At 27.0% G+C, this 19,085-nt stretch overlaps 2 protein-coding genes across 5 annotated transcripts; one reads left to right on the plus strand and one right to left on the minus strand.

The window, feature by feature from the left end:
• The first annotated feature begins 489 nt into the window (after positions 1-489).
• LOC114123825 (protein-L-isoaspartate O-methyltransferase domain-containing protein 1-like) lies at positions 490-5,448 on the plus strand. Of its 4 annotated transcripts, none has more exons than XM_027986924.2 (6): positions 490-1,083; positions 1,610-1,965; positions 2,052-2,186; positions 3,630-3,730; positions 3,796-3,949; positions 4,011-5,448. In XM_027986924.2, exons 2-6 carry the CDS (start codon positions 1,650-1,652, stop codon positions 4,907-4,909), a joined length of 1,605 nt encoding a protein of 534 aa, XP_027842725.2. In that variant the 5' UTR covers positions 490-1,083; positions 1,610-1,649; the 3' UTR covers positions 4,910-5,448. The 4 variants fall into 4 exon arrangements, with proteins under 4 accessions (XP_027842725.2, XP_027842727.2, XP_027842728.2 ...); XM_027986926.2 differs by having other exon boundaries at positions 490-914; XM_027986927.2 differs by lacking the exon at positions 490-1,083 and adding an exon at positions 1,106-1,285.
• A 162-nt stretch (positions 5,449-5,610) lies between these two features.
• On the minus strand, positions 5,611-13,753 carry LOC114123824 (uncharacterized). The gene is made up of 9 exons (XM_027986923.2): positions 12,859-13,753; positions 12,523-12,786; positions 12,266-12,453; positions 11,933-12,183; positions 11,605-11,868; positions 7,729-7,917; positions 7,582-7,623; positions 7,241-7,514; positions 5,611-6,119 (listed from the first exon to the last, which is right to left on the minus strand). Exons 1-9 carry the CDS (start codon positions 13,107-13,109, stop codon positions 5,905-5,907), a joined length of 1,938 nt encoding a protein of 645 aa, XP_027842724.2. The 5' UTR covers positions 13,110-13,753; the 3' UTR covers positions 5,611-5,904.
• Positions 13,754-19,085: the final 5,332 nt, after the last annotated feature.

A 19,085-nucleotide genomic window follows, 5' to 3' on the forward strand; every position in this document is an offset into this window, starting at 1 on the left:
GTAATAATAACTTCAATACATACCTACAATTACTAACATTTAGTAATGTGAAAATAATAATAAAACAATAATATTTTAATTCCAAACTGCAATGAAAGCAAAAAAAACCACCAGCGGGCAACGGCAGTCGTTACTAATTAGTTCAGTGTTGCTGGAAATTAAACCACTAGAGTGCGTCTGGTTATATTATTGTAAAAAATATTTTATATTGTCAAGCAAAATAAAATTTCACGATCCATAATATCTATAATGGTGGCATACAATATTATACAAACAGTTAAATCAGTTAATACTCAATATGATATTTGATATTGTCTATGTCTGTCCGAGAACCAAACAGAAAACAATTTCTAAAGGAAAAGCTATCAACTACAGGTGTACCACCACGGCCAAGGTCGATTATCGAGGGAATAATCTACCTCCATCCGCATAGCTGCAGCAGCTGTACCACGGTACAAAGATTATAATTAGTATTCACTACACAATAATATTTATATTTTGCCTCAGCAATTCTCGCAGCTCGCAGGTGTTTTACAGTGTAGCGCATAGCGGACTTCCCGGTGACCAACTTGTGTGAGGATGTGTTTACTGTTTTGCCAAAGGAGTCCTCTGATAGGATAGCATAATTTATTTTCCCGTGTTTGTGGTAGAATGTAGGTTTGCTCTGTTTATCGGCCGTTTTTCTACGACATGTCATCGATCAGCTGCATATGCTGCGCCGACTGTTTGGTACTTTGGTATCGTCTCTCGTCACATATTCATACTATTCATAGTTCATACTAAATTTCCGATTGGCGATTACTGACATACCGTGTAGATTGTTGATGCATAATTGTAGTAATTTGTGTATTATAGTATCGTTTTATTTCTTTGTATAATATAGTATTATAATCTTAACATTCGATTTTGAAACGGTAAGTCAATAGTATCCCGTTCTGTTTATGATGTGAAAACGAATTTTCCATCATCTAAGTACGTTCAAATATAGTATAAACAATATGTAACGACAACTATTACGTTGCCGCTATCGATATCGCTACACCGTTGTACGTACGAACTGACCGCCACAATATTAATGTAAAAGTTAGTAAATATCACTATTAACAGTTTTTATATGATATTGTGATTAGAATAATTATTACTTCGTCTATAATAATATTATTGTCATGGCGTTTTGTGTTGTCGCGTAATTTTATTATCGTATTGTTTACGCGTCTTGTAAGATTTAAAGACGTTGTCGACGATTGTTGGTACGCGAACACTTGTAATTGCAAATAATATATAAGTACGTGTGGATATTACAAAAATATATTATATTAAATATTTATTATTAAATGGTGTTTATGGCCTGATCATAAAGTGAACAAGGTTCTGTTTCTTGTACCTGTTTGTCAATAATTTTTGCAAACCGGTGTTGGATTTATAAAGAAAATATATGAGGTTAATACAAATTGCGTTCACATTAATCGCCTCTTGTTCATGAGTGACATTTTTGCAGATTATATAGCATGTCAGAAAATTTACACATTTGAATATGCACAGTATAATAACAATAAATTATGCTTTCAAATTTCAAATTTTTTTCACTACTTAGTTTTTTGGCTTTCAGTTGATTACAACACATATTAGTTGCTTGACAATCAACCAAGATGGGTCAATTTATAAGTACAAGTCACAACGACAACAGCAATGATGAGCTTATTAATTCATTAATTAGGAGAGAGTATATACATACAATTAATGTGGAAAAAGCATTCAGATGTGTCGACCGTGGCTTTTATTATACCAGTGGTAGTAAACAAATCGCCTATAGAGACAATGCTTGGCAATCGGATAAAATTCATTTGTCTGCACCGAGTGTTTATGCTACTGTTTTAGAATGTTTGGATTTGCACAAAGGTCATGTGTTTTTAAACATTGGTTCTGGAGTAGGGTACTTTAGTACTCTAGCTGGTCTTCTATTGGGTAAGCGTTATGTCAACATTTGTTCATTGTACTACCTATAAATTTATACTCTAGATATGGATAACATTTTCCTTTATTCTTTATAGGCGTTAATGGTGTTAATCATGGAATTGAAATTCATAAGTCTCTAATAGATATTGCATATACTAAGTTAGATGAGTTTAAACAAAATGCTGCAGCAATTGATTATTTTGAATTTTGTGAACCAGTATTCATCGAAGGTATAATATATTTTATTTATATTAATTGAAATAATTGAATGAGTATCTACTTTTAAATGAATCTTATGAAAAAAATCAGTTTTAAATATGGGTTATAACTTATAACTGTTTCTTAAGAAGACGTTACACCCACATGTGTTGGTATTCGTCTTACATACATACAACATAACAAATTTAGAATAAATTTTATGCTATTTATTTTAACATTAGAGTAAATTTACCTTTCATTAAAATTTGAGGTAATAATATTATCTAGACTAGTGCAACTCATAGGTTTTTATTGACATTTTATTTTTAATTGAGTTACGAGCATTTTAAAGTTTTAATATTAAATATTAACTATAACTCACTTAAAAAGTGTCCTCTTAAAAGTATTTGTAGTATATATACAATGTGTTCACCAATTTAGGGAACACTGAATTTCTTGGCCGGTTTTTTTTTACAAACTGATGGTATATAAATACACATTTTTCGATAAATTTCAAAATTTTTGAAATGTTGGTTTGCACATGTTCAGTAAATACTTTTTTTGAATAACACCTATTTTGAACACCATATTTAGATAGGCCTATTTTTTTAAAAGCAATTTTTATGCATCAACTATGGTTCTAAATTAAAAATTGACTGAATAAGAGCCATGTCAATTTTAATAAATAATATATAATATATAATTAATTCTTATTGGTTACTTTTTGAATATTTATACATATATTTTTTAGAAAGTGTTATAATTTTATACCCATATTATGTTAGTCTTGTTTATGAAACTTCTAAAAAAAATACGTACAAATATTCAAAAACTAACCAATAAGAACTAATTTTAAATGATTTTAAATTTTTTTAAAATAATAAAAAAAATATTTTATTTATTAAAATTGACATGGCTCTTATACAGTCAATTTTGAATTTAGAACCATAGTTAGGTTATAGCCTATCCGAATATGGTATTCAAAATAGGTGTTGCTATTCAAAAAAAAAAAAGTATTTACTGAGTATGTGCAGACCAAAATTTCAAAAAAATTTTAAATGTATCGAATAATGTGTGTTTATATACCACCAGCTTGTAAAAAAAAAAATCTGGTTGAGAAATTCAATGTTCCCTAAATTGGTGAACAACCTGTGTAAACGTTATACAAATTTTATAAAAAAAACTTTGCGAAATGGGTGAGTTGTTTTTCCATATAATAGTTGTGGTCTTTTCGATATTGTATAGTTAGTAGTTATTTGTCATTAGATTACGAAGTTCCCTCATAGTTTTGATTATAGAAATCTTCTTTTTTTTATTAATAATACAGTAGATTGAACTACTGTTTGCCAAAAACATAGCATATAATATGTCCCTTTTGTTTAATTATATTATTTATTATTATTAACTCATAAATCAATATCAAATGTACCATAGAAGTTTAAAATTAATCCGAATATTTTAAAAATATTGTATAGGAAATGCATGTGAACTGTCATCAGTAGGTTACTATGATCGAGTTTACTGTGGAGCTGGAGTACCACCAGCTGAATCCTCATTCATGAAAGCTCTTATTAAAGTATTGTTTTTATTTAACCGTAAAATTAGGATAAAATTTAATTAACTTTTTTTATGTATGTTTAGATTGGTGGTGTAATAGTTATGCCATTAGAAGGGTTCCTTGTAAAAATAATAAGGACAGATGAATACACATGGAAAACACTTGATGTTTTAGAAGTATCATTTACAGATCTTGTTGTGCCTGAAAAATGTGATAAAATAAAAGTTACAAAATTTCGTAAGTTAATACATAATTATAAATTTCAAATAAATAAATTAAAACTTTTGTTGTTTTCTAGCTCCTGTTGAACCATGGAGTTTACAAGAGTTATGCAGATCAAACATACGTGCATTCATACGAGATAGTTTGAATGAAAGTATCCCCACTTTACAAATGCGCACCAAGTGTCAGCCAGATAAAAGTTATGATCAAAAATTTTTTAGCCTTGATGATCCGTCTGGTCATTTTGTTCGTATACAATATGGTGCTACTGGAGATGGACTAGTTAATTTACGCAGCATTGTAGATACATTTGCTGGTTTAGATGAGGCTATATCAGATGTGGGTTCAACATCAGAGACTGAGGCTAACGGAGGAAACAATGATGGTGATAACAATAGTGTTAATGATGATGATGATGATGATGATGATGATGATAATGATGATAATAACGAAGAAAAAAATACAAGTAAACAATGTGATAAACATTTACTTAATAAAGTTGAATCAGATACTAAAAGGAAATCATCAGAAGCTGGATGTTCTGAACAAAATAAAACATTGCCTGGAAAACCAGAAAACACAAAAAGAATGAAAATGAACACATCTTCTGCAGTCAAAAATCTTGAAAACAGTCTATCTACTGATAGTACCAGTGATTCATCTATATTTAGTGATTTACCATCTGACGATGATGAAGATGATGATGGTGATTCTGAAAGTTGGGTATCAACTGATGATAATGATGACGGTTCAATGCAAAATCGTAATTTTGGTGGAATCTATAACTCTTTATTTCATGGTGATAGTAGTCCTGATAGTAGCGATTCTGATTGTGAAGCTGCTAGAGATTTGGAATTGTACCGCTTTCTCGGTGAACGAAAAGACAATCGGTTGAGCCAACTTTTAAAGGTTAATATTGATAAGTTACCAGTACCAATTTTACTCAAGCAGTTTCTCAATTATAAAAAAAAGTAATTTGGTTTTTGGTGGTTTATTAATCATTTTTTTATTATATTATTCAATTATTTAGTTCTTAAATTTTTTATTTTGTGTATATAATATATATTTATTAACTATACCTTTTTCTAGTAAAGTTGTTATCATAAGAACTTTAAAATGATTTGTACATTATTAACTAGTAGTCGTAAACATATTACATTTCGAATTTCTTTAAGTATTTATTGTTTAAACAAAGTAACAGTTATTTTCGAAGAATACAGGAAGAACATCTGAACTTTTTAAAATGTGTAAAAAAAAAAAAAAAACATAAATATATATATTATATTATGTTGTATTAAGGTTTATTTGAAGCTTGATTATTACATCTTTTTTTTTTTTTTTTGAAAATGTATAATTTATGTTAATTTATTTAGTTTTAAAACAACAAGGATATCATAATATTGTCAGACTATTTAATGTTGCAATGATCATTTTTTATAAATTATAATAATTCAAATGTGCTAAATGTTTTTGCATTTATGTAATCATCAATAAAAAAAAAGTTTTCAAGATGATTTTCACTTTTCAGTATGTTTTATTATTACTCATCACTTACGATTTCTATTTCTTAACCGTGTTGTTTCATAGAAGCCAATATTGTACTTTGAATGTGGCCAACTTTTATGTAGAAGAAATACATTATATTAATTTGTTAAACATGAAATAAACTAGTCATATTTCCCGGTTGAAACAAAATAAAACATTTATTACTTACTAAGTCTTAAGGACTGGAATAGGATATTGTCATTTTCATGGGTTGAGTTGATAAAGTTAGCGACACTGATAGAAAATAAATAATATGTGCTAGACAAACAAGATTGTAGTGCGTAATTAGAGTCATATTACATTTTTCTACCAAAAAGGGTTTTTATTTACTAATAGCTAAGTATATATTTAAAATTTATTATTTAGGTTTTGTTTGAATAATGAGAAAAAAACAAAATATATTAAAGCATTAAAAAAAAAACACATTAATACTTAGGAACAACGTGTGGACCTGTAAACGGTTTAACTTTGTAGTCAAGGTTCGATGATTTACTAATAGTGTATGATAGATCATCGGGATAAAGTTGAGCCAAATCATTAATCGGCATGAAAGCGCCCAACTCATGACTGAAATGTGTAAAAAACTTGCCAATGTTCTTGAAATTGTATTCATGTGGTTTCAGTTGTCTCTGCAATTTTTCTGTAACAACATTTTATAATAATTCAGAATCTAGACTTTATAAAAATATGTGTAATTTAAAATATTAATAACGACATATCATCAAGTTAATACACAAAATAAACTCTGGTTATTAAATAATTATTTAAATTTAATTTGGTTCAAAACAAAATTATTATTTACAGTAGATTAATTATTGAAATAATACAAAAAATATATTTATAAATAATGTAGTAATGTAGAAACTATTTTTTTGATAGTATTAGTAATATTTTAATGCTATAATAATTTACAATGAATCAAAAGTTTTTGAATAATGAATATTATTATTAATTATCATTTGAAGGTTTAAGTTATATCAGACCATATAATGCTTACAGGTGGAATTCAATATTCTGTGTCCTACCCAAGGCCATAACTGGGGGGAGGGTCCAGACCCCCCACCCTCGAAATTTTTAACGTAAATTATAGGTAAAAATGACAAGTGTTCAGTATCTATATATTTAAAAAAATGTTGGACCCCCCCCCCAAAAATATTTTTTCAGTTACGGCCTTGGTCCTACCTAACTTTATGCACCAATCTACAACAATATTAATTGTTTTTTTTTAGTTGAACATCGTTACTCCTGTAATATATTTTTATCTTTTTGACTAATCTCCCATGTGTCTTTTTCTCAGCTGTACACAATACATTTTAAAATCTCTCTGCAAATTGTTATATAGCCTTTAAACATATATCCTTTGTCATATTCCTTTCTGTCTTACCAATTGTGTAGCTAATGAATCTCTTAACCGTATTATGAATGTTTTTTTTTTTTGCAGTAACACTTAAACAAAAAAAAAAATAACGATTGGAACAATAACTAGACCTAAAAATATATTTACATGGGGTCAATAGCTTCATTATTTAAGTTTGTTTTTATTAATGTAGAAAAGTCGTACATGTATGTTTGTATTTTTGGTGAAAACTAAACACATCTTGTTTTCACAGGGAAAATTCTATTTTGATGTTTTATCAATAAGACCATTTTAGAAAATATGTTCATGCAAAAATAATAAAATAAAATAGAACAAAAAGCAAAAAAAAAAATTGTTTTGATAGTAAAACTTTTTAAGCTAAATCAAAAACAATTCCAACATACCATATCTGCCTTCCCATATCGCTTTGATAACAGGGTTTAGATATTTAGCAGTAGTGTAATGATCAGGTCTGACGAGCACATGGTACACAGTTGGATTTGGCAATGGGTTATTACTGGGAACTCTTGTCCAGCCCACAACAATACCACGTTTAGTCACTATACTTGAACAAGAGCCATTGCCCATTGCAATGATATCAATCATCATGCCAATTGCATATTTTGGATCATGTTTCTCACCACGCGTTTTAGGTACTGAGGGGAAAATTTCTTCCCACTAATCGTTAAAAGAAGTTTAATATAAAATATTTTAATTATCAATTATAATAAGTTTTATCACTTACATCTGTGTACATAATGTCTTTCTCATCTACATGATGTGGAGCCTGAAAATATTAAAAAAATAATAACGATGTTGAGAAAAAAAATTCCTTAACTATCTGATATTTATGATATAAAAGTATGATATTTAAGAATAGAAGAATACTCACAGAAGGATTAGATGGACTTCTAAGCAAGGGACATTGACAATAATCATAATACTGATGGAATTTTTGATATTTAAGTTCAACTTCAGAATCACCAGGTTTTAAGAGTTTTTGGAAATCCAATACATATTTATATGTAGATAAATTTTCAACAGTGAGTTGCTCCACAGTTTTACTAAACATCCAAAATAACTAAATTAAAAAAAAAAAAAAAATTAATTTAATTTCTTTTATTGTTAATATCTACTTAAATAATTAGTTTTTATTTTATAATATAACATATTATTTGGAAATTTAGTATATAATTAGATGGGTAGTTATAATAGTTATTTTAGGTTTATTACTAAAACCATTCAGACTCAATTGAATGATATTATTTTAAATTATGTGTATATTATATTTGGATTTAAAAATGTTCTAAATATTTTGCATGTTAAGACAATTTTGATCAACAGTTCTTGAGATTTTTTAAATATTTCTAAAGAAAATTTAAGTAAAGTTCTGAATTCTGACAGTTATATTCTACATTAGGCCATAATACTAATAAAACTAAAATGTATGTATTTAAAAATGCATGGTACAACTAATCTTATATTTTTTAAGTAAATTATTAACCATATTACTCATTGGATAGTATAATACCTCGTATAATACAGATTGTAAATATTTTTTTCTTTTAATTGAAAAAATTTTTTTTTTATTTTTAATTACCTAATTTACTATTCAAACTTATGTTTATCTAAGTGACATACAACTTTATATATAATATAATGTCTACCTACATTTGTTTTATACATTTTGATACATTCAAAACAGTATTTACTCAAGATTAGAAAGTATTAATATATCTATACGGCAATTTTAGTTTTTGACTTGGAGGGAATTTACATATTTAAATGAAAGACTCACAGGAGGATCTGCGCTCCATATCAAAATACTAATAAAATATATTAATCTGTGTTATATTATTTTTTTTCTTACCCACATTTCTATACCTAATATTTAATAAACAATTCATATGTTTTAAATTATAATATATCTATTACTAAAATAAAAAAAATATTTTAATGAAACGACATTTAGGTAGGATATATATTATAATTGTAACCGTTGGTTTGAAATTGAAAATGTATTTAAGATTAGTTCGTTGGACAATTTAATCATTTAACAAATCCTGTTCAGTGTAAATTGTTGATAAATTAGTAATTCTATCTTGATTTATGGAAGTTAGAAGCCAATTTTTAATTTTCCTCATTTCTGATTATAATATAATATTCTGGACTTTTTGCAAATTACAGAGCCAACATTGGTAAGAAAATATTATAAATAAATTATAATTTATAAACTATAACAACATTGTATAATATCACAAAATTAAAACTAAAAATTATAAGTTCTTTCAATTGCACACTGTGATATAACTTATAAATAAATTATTAAGTTCATAAACCAATAAGAAATAGTGCCATAATTGATGAATTATGATTAACAAAATTAGGAATTGAAATACTAATATTTTAAATTATGACTAAGGCTGTAGAAAAAAAATAGTACTAAAAATAAACTACTATTGACTTTATTTTAGACAAATTGAAATGTTATCGGTAATGTATTAAAATATTTGTAATTTATAATGCTATTATTAAATTCAGGGCTAAATGTATTTAGCCATGATTAAACCTATACTATGTTTTATGTGTGGACTTGATATCTACTATAGAAAACATTTAAATAATGAATTGTTGTTTAAATTTAAGAAAATTATTTCTTTAAACAATGTTTACTACAGTTTACTATATATAAATTGGATAATTAATAAATAATTTAATACTTCAATTAAAACACAAATTTTTAAAGGGGGTAAGCCCCACCAACTATCTCCTCCCCAAAAATTGTGCTTATTAATATATTAATCAAGCATTGGATTATTAAAATCCTAGTATGCAACTTTTTTTTTTAAATAAGAAAGGTGAGTTAGTTATTATGAATAATTAAATATTAAGGTGCATAGGAATCAATTAATGCAACTAGAATTATTAATAATAAGATGTATATAGTACAAAGAAATCCTTATTAGGCTTATACATTTTTTTAAATTAATTACAGATTTATGTATGAAATTTATACATGTAAACACTATAGGGTTTTTGAAGATATTACGATTTATAGAATTTTAAAATTAGTAGGTAGTATCCATATTAGATTTATAGATGTGTAACTTTTAATATAATCTTATTTCTATACAGTATAAATATTCAAACGATCAATTAGAAATTTAAAATGACATCCATCAAACATGGCAAAATGATATTCAAGCTTATGCTTTAATACAATAATAAATGTGTATTATAACACACAATAAATTAGAGCTTAAAACTATACTTTATTACTTTATTATTTAATAAATAACAATATTGTACTACCATACAATTATCATTATGTTTGTTATAAAATAATATTGACATAATTTTAATTTGTATTTGGAAAAAAAAATCATTAAAATGCATAAAATTAAACATTGTTTAATCATAGTCAATGTCAATTGAAACTGTGTGAGGCGAGTTATAAACTTGGCAGAATATGATAATAGTATGAATATTAAATGTTGTTATTAATAACAATAATTTCCAATGCAAAAATAATATTTGAACACCAAATAATTTAATAGCTGTAATTTTGTATTTATTAAATAAACATTATTAGTTTGAAATATATATAAGTAAATAACTATTTTAAAAATACACGGTTAAAAATTAATTAATACATATTGTACCTATATCATATGTCAAAAACACAGGGGCTAATTCAAGCATTAGACTAAAGGAAAACGTACTGTTTCATCTAGCTATAGGAACAGCCCAGATAAGGAATTATCAGTAATAACCATGGAAGTTCATAATAATAATCTTATACATTGATTTGATTCATCATTTTTTTTATATAATATAAAACAATTGCATTAATAGATTAATAGATAGTTTTAAGTACTAAGAATAGTGCAACTTCAATTGAAAGGTAAAGCGTTGAATCCAATAATATAATTCATCCAGAAATTCAAATCCAAAAAAGCAAGGATAATTCATAGGTATTTTTTCAAATTTAATTAATTTAAATCACACTTGTACTAACTTTTAAGCTGATAAATATATAATTTTTAGTACAATTTTTATACTTAACTTGAGTATTTCAAATAAAAATTGCCCAAAATATTTGAACTTTTGAGAAGTTCCAATTTAAAATTACATTTTTTCTAATTTTTATCATTTTGAATTTCTTAGTTAAAGAATTAATTTTTAATTAAAAATTAAAGATGCGACGATTTACAAAATACAGCTCTAATTGCGAGTATGTAAATAGATACTATACTCTATTCAAGTTAAATATTACTTGGTGGTAACTAGTTTTTGTAAGGAATCCCCTTACCAGGTCACACTATCTATATGCCTGGCATGTAGTAATACCAAGCTCTTGCGTACAAGTATTGGCTTCCTCAACTTAAATAAAATTAAGATAAATTTGAAAATTATCTTTAGGTTTAATAAATTATTAGCCAATACCTTAAAAAAACTTACCCAGGAGATTGATTATTAAAAAATATATAATGATATACATACAATTGAATATCTTTAATTCATAAGTTAAAGTTATTTATATAATATACCTATATAAATTATAAATTATTTTATGTATATGTGTAAACAATTCAAATTGTACTATAGTATTTTGATTATACAATGAATATTTACATAATATTAATAATAAAAACATTTAACTAAATAAAAAAAAAATTGTAATGTTAGTTATTATTACTTATATCAAGTTCGAGTATTAATTTTTAGAGTTCTAATATATTTTTAAAACTTAAGAATTAATACTTACATCAACTATTGAATTTGCATTGAAATGTTCTGGTAATTTTCCTGAGACTGGACAAACCGTAGCTTTACGCATAACACCACCATTAGCAATATCTACTAAGTAGCATGTAGGGTTTTTATGTTTATTTCCCGGCCATGAAGATGACCAAGATATAAAATTGTGAACAGATGTTGCAGTTAAGCGGACCTTTACTCCTAATCGTCTAGCAACTGATTCAAATATCACACATAACAAAGATACAGAACCTTTTCTCCGATCAATAACCTAGGTTAAATTCATTGTACCATTATTAATTATGAATAATGAAATTATTGAGATTAAAATATACCTGTTGCAACAAAAAGCAATTTAGGTCATTGTTACAATAACAAACCAGTTGTTCATTAGAAAATATGATTTGTTTCATGGTTTCAAGTATAATTATCGAACTGGTTTCATTGAATAAATCATGATCAATATTGTATTTTCCACGTTCAATCACTTGTTCCAAACAGTCTTCATATTCAAATAGTGGATGAGCTGGGTTAGTTAAATGAATGCGATTGTATACATTTATAGCTATGTTGTTTAAGCTTTTATCTGTAAAAAACATAAGTATTACAATAAAATTATCAGCATTTATCACAAATTTATTATCATTATTTTTTGTTAGAGTACTTACTTATATCGCGATATAGTGTATTAACAGTAGGACACCACCAACGTCCCAGTAAGTGAAATCCTCGTTCAACAATTTGTTCTGCTGGTGGTAAACTTAAGAAATGACTTAACTTATAACCAAAATAGACTTGACATGAGTAAATGAGAAATTGATGTGCCGCGTACAATATATCCAAGTTACTATAACGACTGAAAGTGAAAAAAATGAGTGTCAGTAAGTCAAACATTATTTTACTTTACTCTGTATCACAAACATACCTTTCGTTACTCTGAAGTTGTTTATAATAAGATAAAGTGGCAGATAGAATATAATATCTATGCCCTTCATTTTCTGAGTTCAAATATTCACCAAATGGATACACATGATATGGTACATTTTTTAACTTCATGTACCGGCTTGGCATTTGTATAATTTCAGCAGGTACAGCTTTATCAAACCTCAAACGCAACATTATCTCGTCCTTCCAAGTACTTTTTTTGTCAATAACAATTTCATATTCCTCACTATCTAGTGGACCGTACCTAACATACATAAAATATCCATTATTAGTAGTTAAAAAAAATACAACGAACAACTAAGATATAAGTATATACTTTTGTATGAATTTGGATTTCCAGAGACAAGAGTTTCGTTCATGAAACAAGCAGTTGTTAAGTTTGGAATGCGAAACAGCAAGGTTGAAGACGTCAATCAATTTCAACGAATCGCAACAGCAAATGTACTCAATCAATTCAGTTGGCAAGTCCAGGATTGTGGTAGAAGCGGTTTCGGCGGATGAACAAGCAGTACTGACGACATCATCGTCGTCTGGTTCGCGTTGTCGTTTCAGAGGTTTGGTCGTCATCGCACCGCTTTTGATCTTCAAATTCCCATTCAGGCGGTTTGCGTAACTATGAAAATTACGCCGTCCGAACGTACAATAGTGTGTATTGTGAGTCTGCCCTAGTGGCCGACGCCTATCGCGTTTGTCTGTGAGAAACGTTCCATAGACAAAAATCGGAGGAAGGACCTCAGTGATTATGGCAAGTCGCAGTACCCGAGTCCGGCGTCGTTCTGAATGTTCTGACTAACTCCAAGCGACGACCGTCGCACTGCAGTACAAGTGCTATGATAATATGTCGTTAGTGGTTAGTGCGTCGTCGCAGATGCGGTCCCCGGTCACGAACGACGCGCACTCACGGTTCACACACGGAAACAACGATAATAAAAACAAGTAAGTTCCTCCTACACTGTAAACAAACACTACAGACTTCGAACGAAAAATATGAACAACGATCAAACGACGTAGGCAAGTTATAACTTGCAAACTGCTGTCTTGTAGGATATTTGAGTCCGCGATCCGCGTTAAGATTATTGCTCGGAACTAAAAGAGTAATACAGAATATAATACAACTTCTAGGCTACTTAATATTTACTCAAACACTGTCAAAATATTCAGAGATTGAATGCTACGGATGTACGCATTGCACGGAATACGATTTTGTAGTGTATCAGTGTTATAATAGTATGGTAAAGTTATTATATTTTGTATTGTTTGTGATCTGATGGATCATGGCTGATGTTCGGTTGTAGACTTGTATTATCTATTTATGTCTGTTGACTTCCTTGAGAAGGAAATTTGATAAAAGAAAAAAATTAATAACGTTTGATAACGTTGAGCGATCGCGTCACACCATAGATATAAATATATAATCATAGCATATTATTTTGTATGCATAATGAATGGCCACAGCCCACAATAAGAATAATATTTTCTTTTTTTCTATTTTGTATTGTTAATGAATTATTTTCCGCAAATTGTACTGCAATTTAGCAATTAATATATTATGTAATACAATTATAGCATTTCTACAACATTCGAACAAAAAATTGTTGATAGAAATAATATTTTACGAATACCACGATAGCCGATAGGTAAATGGGTATTTAGAAATTATTGGGCCGAATTGCCGAAATGGTAATGATGATGATTTAAAAGTTAAACTTTCGTGTTAAAAGTAATTAATATTAATATGTTAGAATTTTATGTTAGTAAATAGTAATAGTAGCCAGTAGGTATGTAATTGGTACACTTATTCAAACTATAGAAATAACGAAACTATCACAATTTCTTAAACAAAAACAACGATGAGCTTTGTGTAAAACGCGAACATTTTAAGTTATAAAAATTATAAATGTATTTATATTTTATAATATATATTACGTCGACAGTACTACATTTTCTAGCATTAGCTGTCGATTTCAGATTTGTTATTTATTTGAATATTTTATATTGTTAGCAATATATATTAATTTTGAACTGTAGGTATATGTTATATTGCAAAGTCCTATTATAATTAGTTGGGGCGTAGCTATAAATACTACAATACTATATAGTACAATATATTAACTATATCGTTTATATCCATAGCCCGTCTGTATTCCATATTCGTCATCATTATATTGACTGAATAATCTAAATTCGATTATTTGTTTACCGATTTCTTTCTTAATATGAATTGACCTATCGACGAATAATATAAATACTACATCACCATGCGTCCCTGCCAAATGTATTCATATTTTTATTTTGTATATTTTAATGATATTTAAACTTTAAACAGCTCAAAACCTAAATAAAAAATAGGTAAATTTGCAGTATTGTGTTAACATATTATATTAAAATAATACAAAGCCTATTTGATGACGAGATAAATATTAAAAAAAAAATCAATCCAAATGTTGGTTGAAGTGTGGAACTATATTAGAACATAATATACTTATTTAAATTTCAATCTCTGTATGTGTATCATTCCTTGTCATTAAAAATCCTTATGTATTTTCCTAGAAAAAATTGCTATCATTCATTTTTTTTTTATAGTTATTATTTATCAGTCTCCTTGTTCTCGTTTATTTGTTAAAAAATTTCATTTACTCAAAAATTGTGATATTCAACAGAATATGAGGGTCAGTTGTCACATTTATTATAGAAAATACAGTTCTACATTATAATAGTTTTATCTGCATGCATAAGTGTGCGCACAGGAGTTGCCTGGCTGCCTGAGCACTTCATCACTACATTTTGTAATTGGGGCCTTAAAATATCCAGAGTATAGGGGGCCTGTATTTTTCTGATGTAACTAGAATAAAATTTATTTTTTTTATAATATGTGATAAAAAAAATAATAAAACGTAAAATATTTTAAATTTGCTTAGAATAACTTATTATGATTATAACAGCTTTAAATGTTATTGAATACCTACAAAAGTTCAAAGTTCAAAGTTCAACTAACAAATAGAATAAACATTGCTATTATCTTAAAAATAATCCAAGGAAATGTAAAAATAACTTGGTATAAAATAGTAGTAATTATATACCACTGATTAATAGGGGATAATAGGGAATGGCGGCCAGTGGGTAATCCCGGGCAGTGACATATCTCATGAAATATGATACCTACCTAAAATTTAGATTTTCACGTTATTTGATAAGTATTGTAATCAAAACCTAATACCAGGTCCAGATGTTTCTTAATGATAAACACAATTTTTTTCACCGAAGTTCTCATCTATTTTATTATCACTTTCGATGTAATATTTTTCAAAATTGAAGACCATCTCAAGAATCAAGGTTAGAGTTTTTATTTTTATTTTTACATCTGTCATCTATGGTTTTAAATAGTCAATAAGATGGTATTTAATAATATTAATATATTAAATAACTGTTAATCATTGTCGATAAGATTGTATAATGTAAACTAACGTGTTACGTGTATAATGTATAATGTATATATTATAAATACCAAATGGTGTATCGTGTATGTGCTTACTATTTAAAATTCGTCCGTTTAACTTAACAGGTATGTTTTTATTCTCCATAGCTACATCTACACTTTCATAACTTTCTAACTTCTTTTCATAGTCTCTAATAATTCTAAAATAATATATTGATAGTTTAGGTTAGCTTATTATATTGGGTTATATTGATATAATGGTTGGTAGATTTATGTATCTATTTTATTGCATTGTGTCGTCATATATGAATAATGTACCTATATAATGTTCATTCATGCATTTTTAGTATTTACCCATAATTAATTAATATATTTATAGATGTATAGTTTTTAAGCTATTGCATAGCTTTTATCGCAGGCGTGGTGACTGAAAATATATTTTTCGTAACGAAAAAGCGTGACCGTTACCCGTTAATTGTTACCATGGTTACCGAAAATAAAATAATAATAATAATAATCGTTATCATTTATTTATTATTTTAGTTTAATATTATTCACTGTTATCTACCAACAAAACAAATGCATTTTGTCAAATCTTGAGATATGCGGTGTTGCAGTTTCAGCGACGATATACAGTATAATAATAAAAATAATATAATAATATAATAATATTATATTATATTATTATTATTATTTTTTTTATTAAATTTTATTAACTTCTTATTTCGTGTTAATATGTAATACTGCAATAGCTTTATCGCGGCAGTCCCCGAGTGCCACTTGATTTTTTTTTTTTTTAAAAGCAAGCTATTAGATTAAAATGTTTGCTTATAGATTATTATTGACTACATAAACCTATTGAGAAACCAATATTTAAATGTAAATTGATTTAACTTACAGTCTCTTAAAATAAATAATTGTATGATACAGGACTTTTGGAATAGATATAATATAGTATATTTATTTTATTATATGATAATGCTGCATTTCTGCAGTTAATGGTTTAAAGTTTGTATAGTAGATATTAGTAATTAGAATGAGTTTATTTATTTGATAGCTGAGGTATTAAAATAATATAATCAATGTACAATTATTGTTATTCGTATTATTAGCTATTGCTTAACCTGCATATTGTACAACAACATATTATATAGATTAAAATTTTAAATATAGACGATAACATGGTTTTAATCCGGATGATTAAAATGATTTAAACAAATAAAAAAAGAGGACAAGTGAGTACCGCTCTGCTGTACATTAGGTGCCGTATGGATCATTATTATATATTATAGGAGTGTTAAATTTGAATCCAATGATAGTTATCATTGTATACGAAAAACGATTCTGAACGAAGATGATTTGTCAGCCTAGGATATAATTTCTAGTGGTTGGTGAAAGAGGTGGTTTATGTTTTAATGGCCTGAATACAACAAAATTTAAGTTCTTTTATAGTGATTGAAAGTTAAACTTATGAAAAACCTTGTATTAAATTTTCAACTCTTAGCTACTTATACAAAAATTTTTATGAAATATACCTACAAAATAATTTGCAAATATTCATGGTTTTGACGATTTTTTTTCAATATTTCTTCAAAACTTCAAATGCTAATAAAAAAAAATTGTGCCTATGTATTCTTATAATTTTTTAATCACTATAAGAATAACATATGAGGAACTTTGTATAAAATTTTCAAGTATTTTGATAGGGCCAAAAAAATTTTTCAGAAAATTTCAGTTGTCTATAAATAGCTCAAAAAAACTCAAAATATTTTGAAAATTAAATCATGTAAAGAAAATGCCAATCTAAATAACTGGTAAAATTTTCAAGTATCTACGACTTATACTTTTTGAATAATAACAAATATCAAAAATCGTTTGAGGCTAAACCGTTATCGTTACGCAATTTCATAAAAATTTAAAATTCAAACACTCATAAAAATTTTTTGTCTGAATCCGGTAGAGTTTTTTTTACAGATATTTGAAGAAAAATTTATGGAGAACCTTGTACCAAATTTTCAAAACTTAGTTATAAAAGAAAAAAATTTTATGATGTTTCAACTTCAAAATTATTTGCAAATTTTGTACAGATTTTGTAAAAATTTGAACCATAAACGCTTATAAAAAAAAATTATGACTAACGATTTTTAATTTTTTTTTAGCTACATTAAAAACAACTCATAAGGAACCTTGTATTAAATTTTCAAAACTTTTTGGTCATCCAAAAATTTTTTATCGACACTTTAAAAAAAATTTCTCAAAAAAATCGAAAATTTCAGTGGTCTATAAATAACTCAAAAAAAGTCAAAATTTTTTGAAAATTTAACTATATACGGATACCACTGACATTAACATTTGGTGAAAATTTCAAGTATTTTCAGTGATTAGTTTTTGAATTACAACCATAAAAAAAAATCGATTTGGTCGAAAACTGGTTTTGCATAAAAATTCCCGTTTTTCCGTCATTTTTTTTTGGTTTTTCCCGGCGCTTTTGAAAACTATTGGAAATTTTTTACTTTTGACCCCCCAAAGTACAAACTACATTCACTTTCCTATCCGAAACAGGGTCCACTTTTTAAAATCGGAGCACTTTTACTGCTCCAAAACGTGGTGACAGACACAAAAAAAAAAAAAATAAAAAAAAAAAAACACACATCATTGTAAAATCAATACATTCATCACTTCGTTCAGAATCTAAAATGAGTAAGTAATATCAATATGAGTATAATATGTATAAGACGTTGCAATCGTTGAATGTTGGGTAAGAATAATATGTTAAACCAATAAATTATATAAATATATATATATATACCTATATTATAGGTAGATATTTCACTAATATTATTAGATTGTAAGATTGTATTTATATTCTAAACATAGACAAAAATTGGGAGTGGTTATCAAATAAAATATATAATAGGTAAGCATAGATGATGTATAATGATAATAATATTGAATAAGTTATAAGTTATATACATTCAATAGCATAATATGATGGTACTGTTTAATATTGTAATATCTAATATGGACGTTGTGGTGTAGGTAACATTATAAATACCTAATTAGGTGATGGATTCGTATAGTTATAAATTGCTGCAATTGTTATGATA

Source organism: Aphis gossypii, chromosome 3 (genome assembly GCF_020184175.1).
Source record: "Aphis gossypii isolate Hap1 chromosome 3, ASM2018417v2, whole genome shotgun sequence".
NCBI classification, from domain to species: domain Eukaryota; kingdom Metazoa; phylum Arthropoda; class Insecta; order Hemiptera; family Aphididae; genus Aphis; species Aphis gossypii.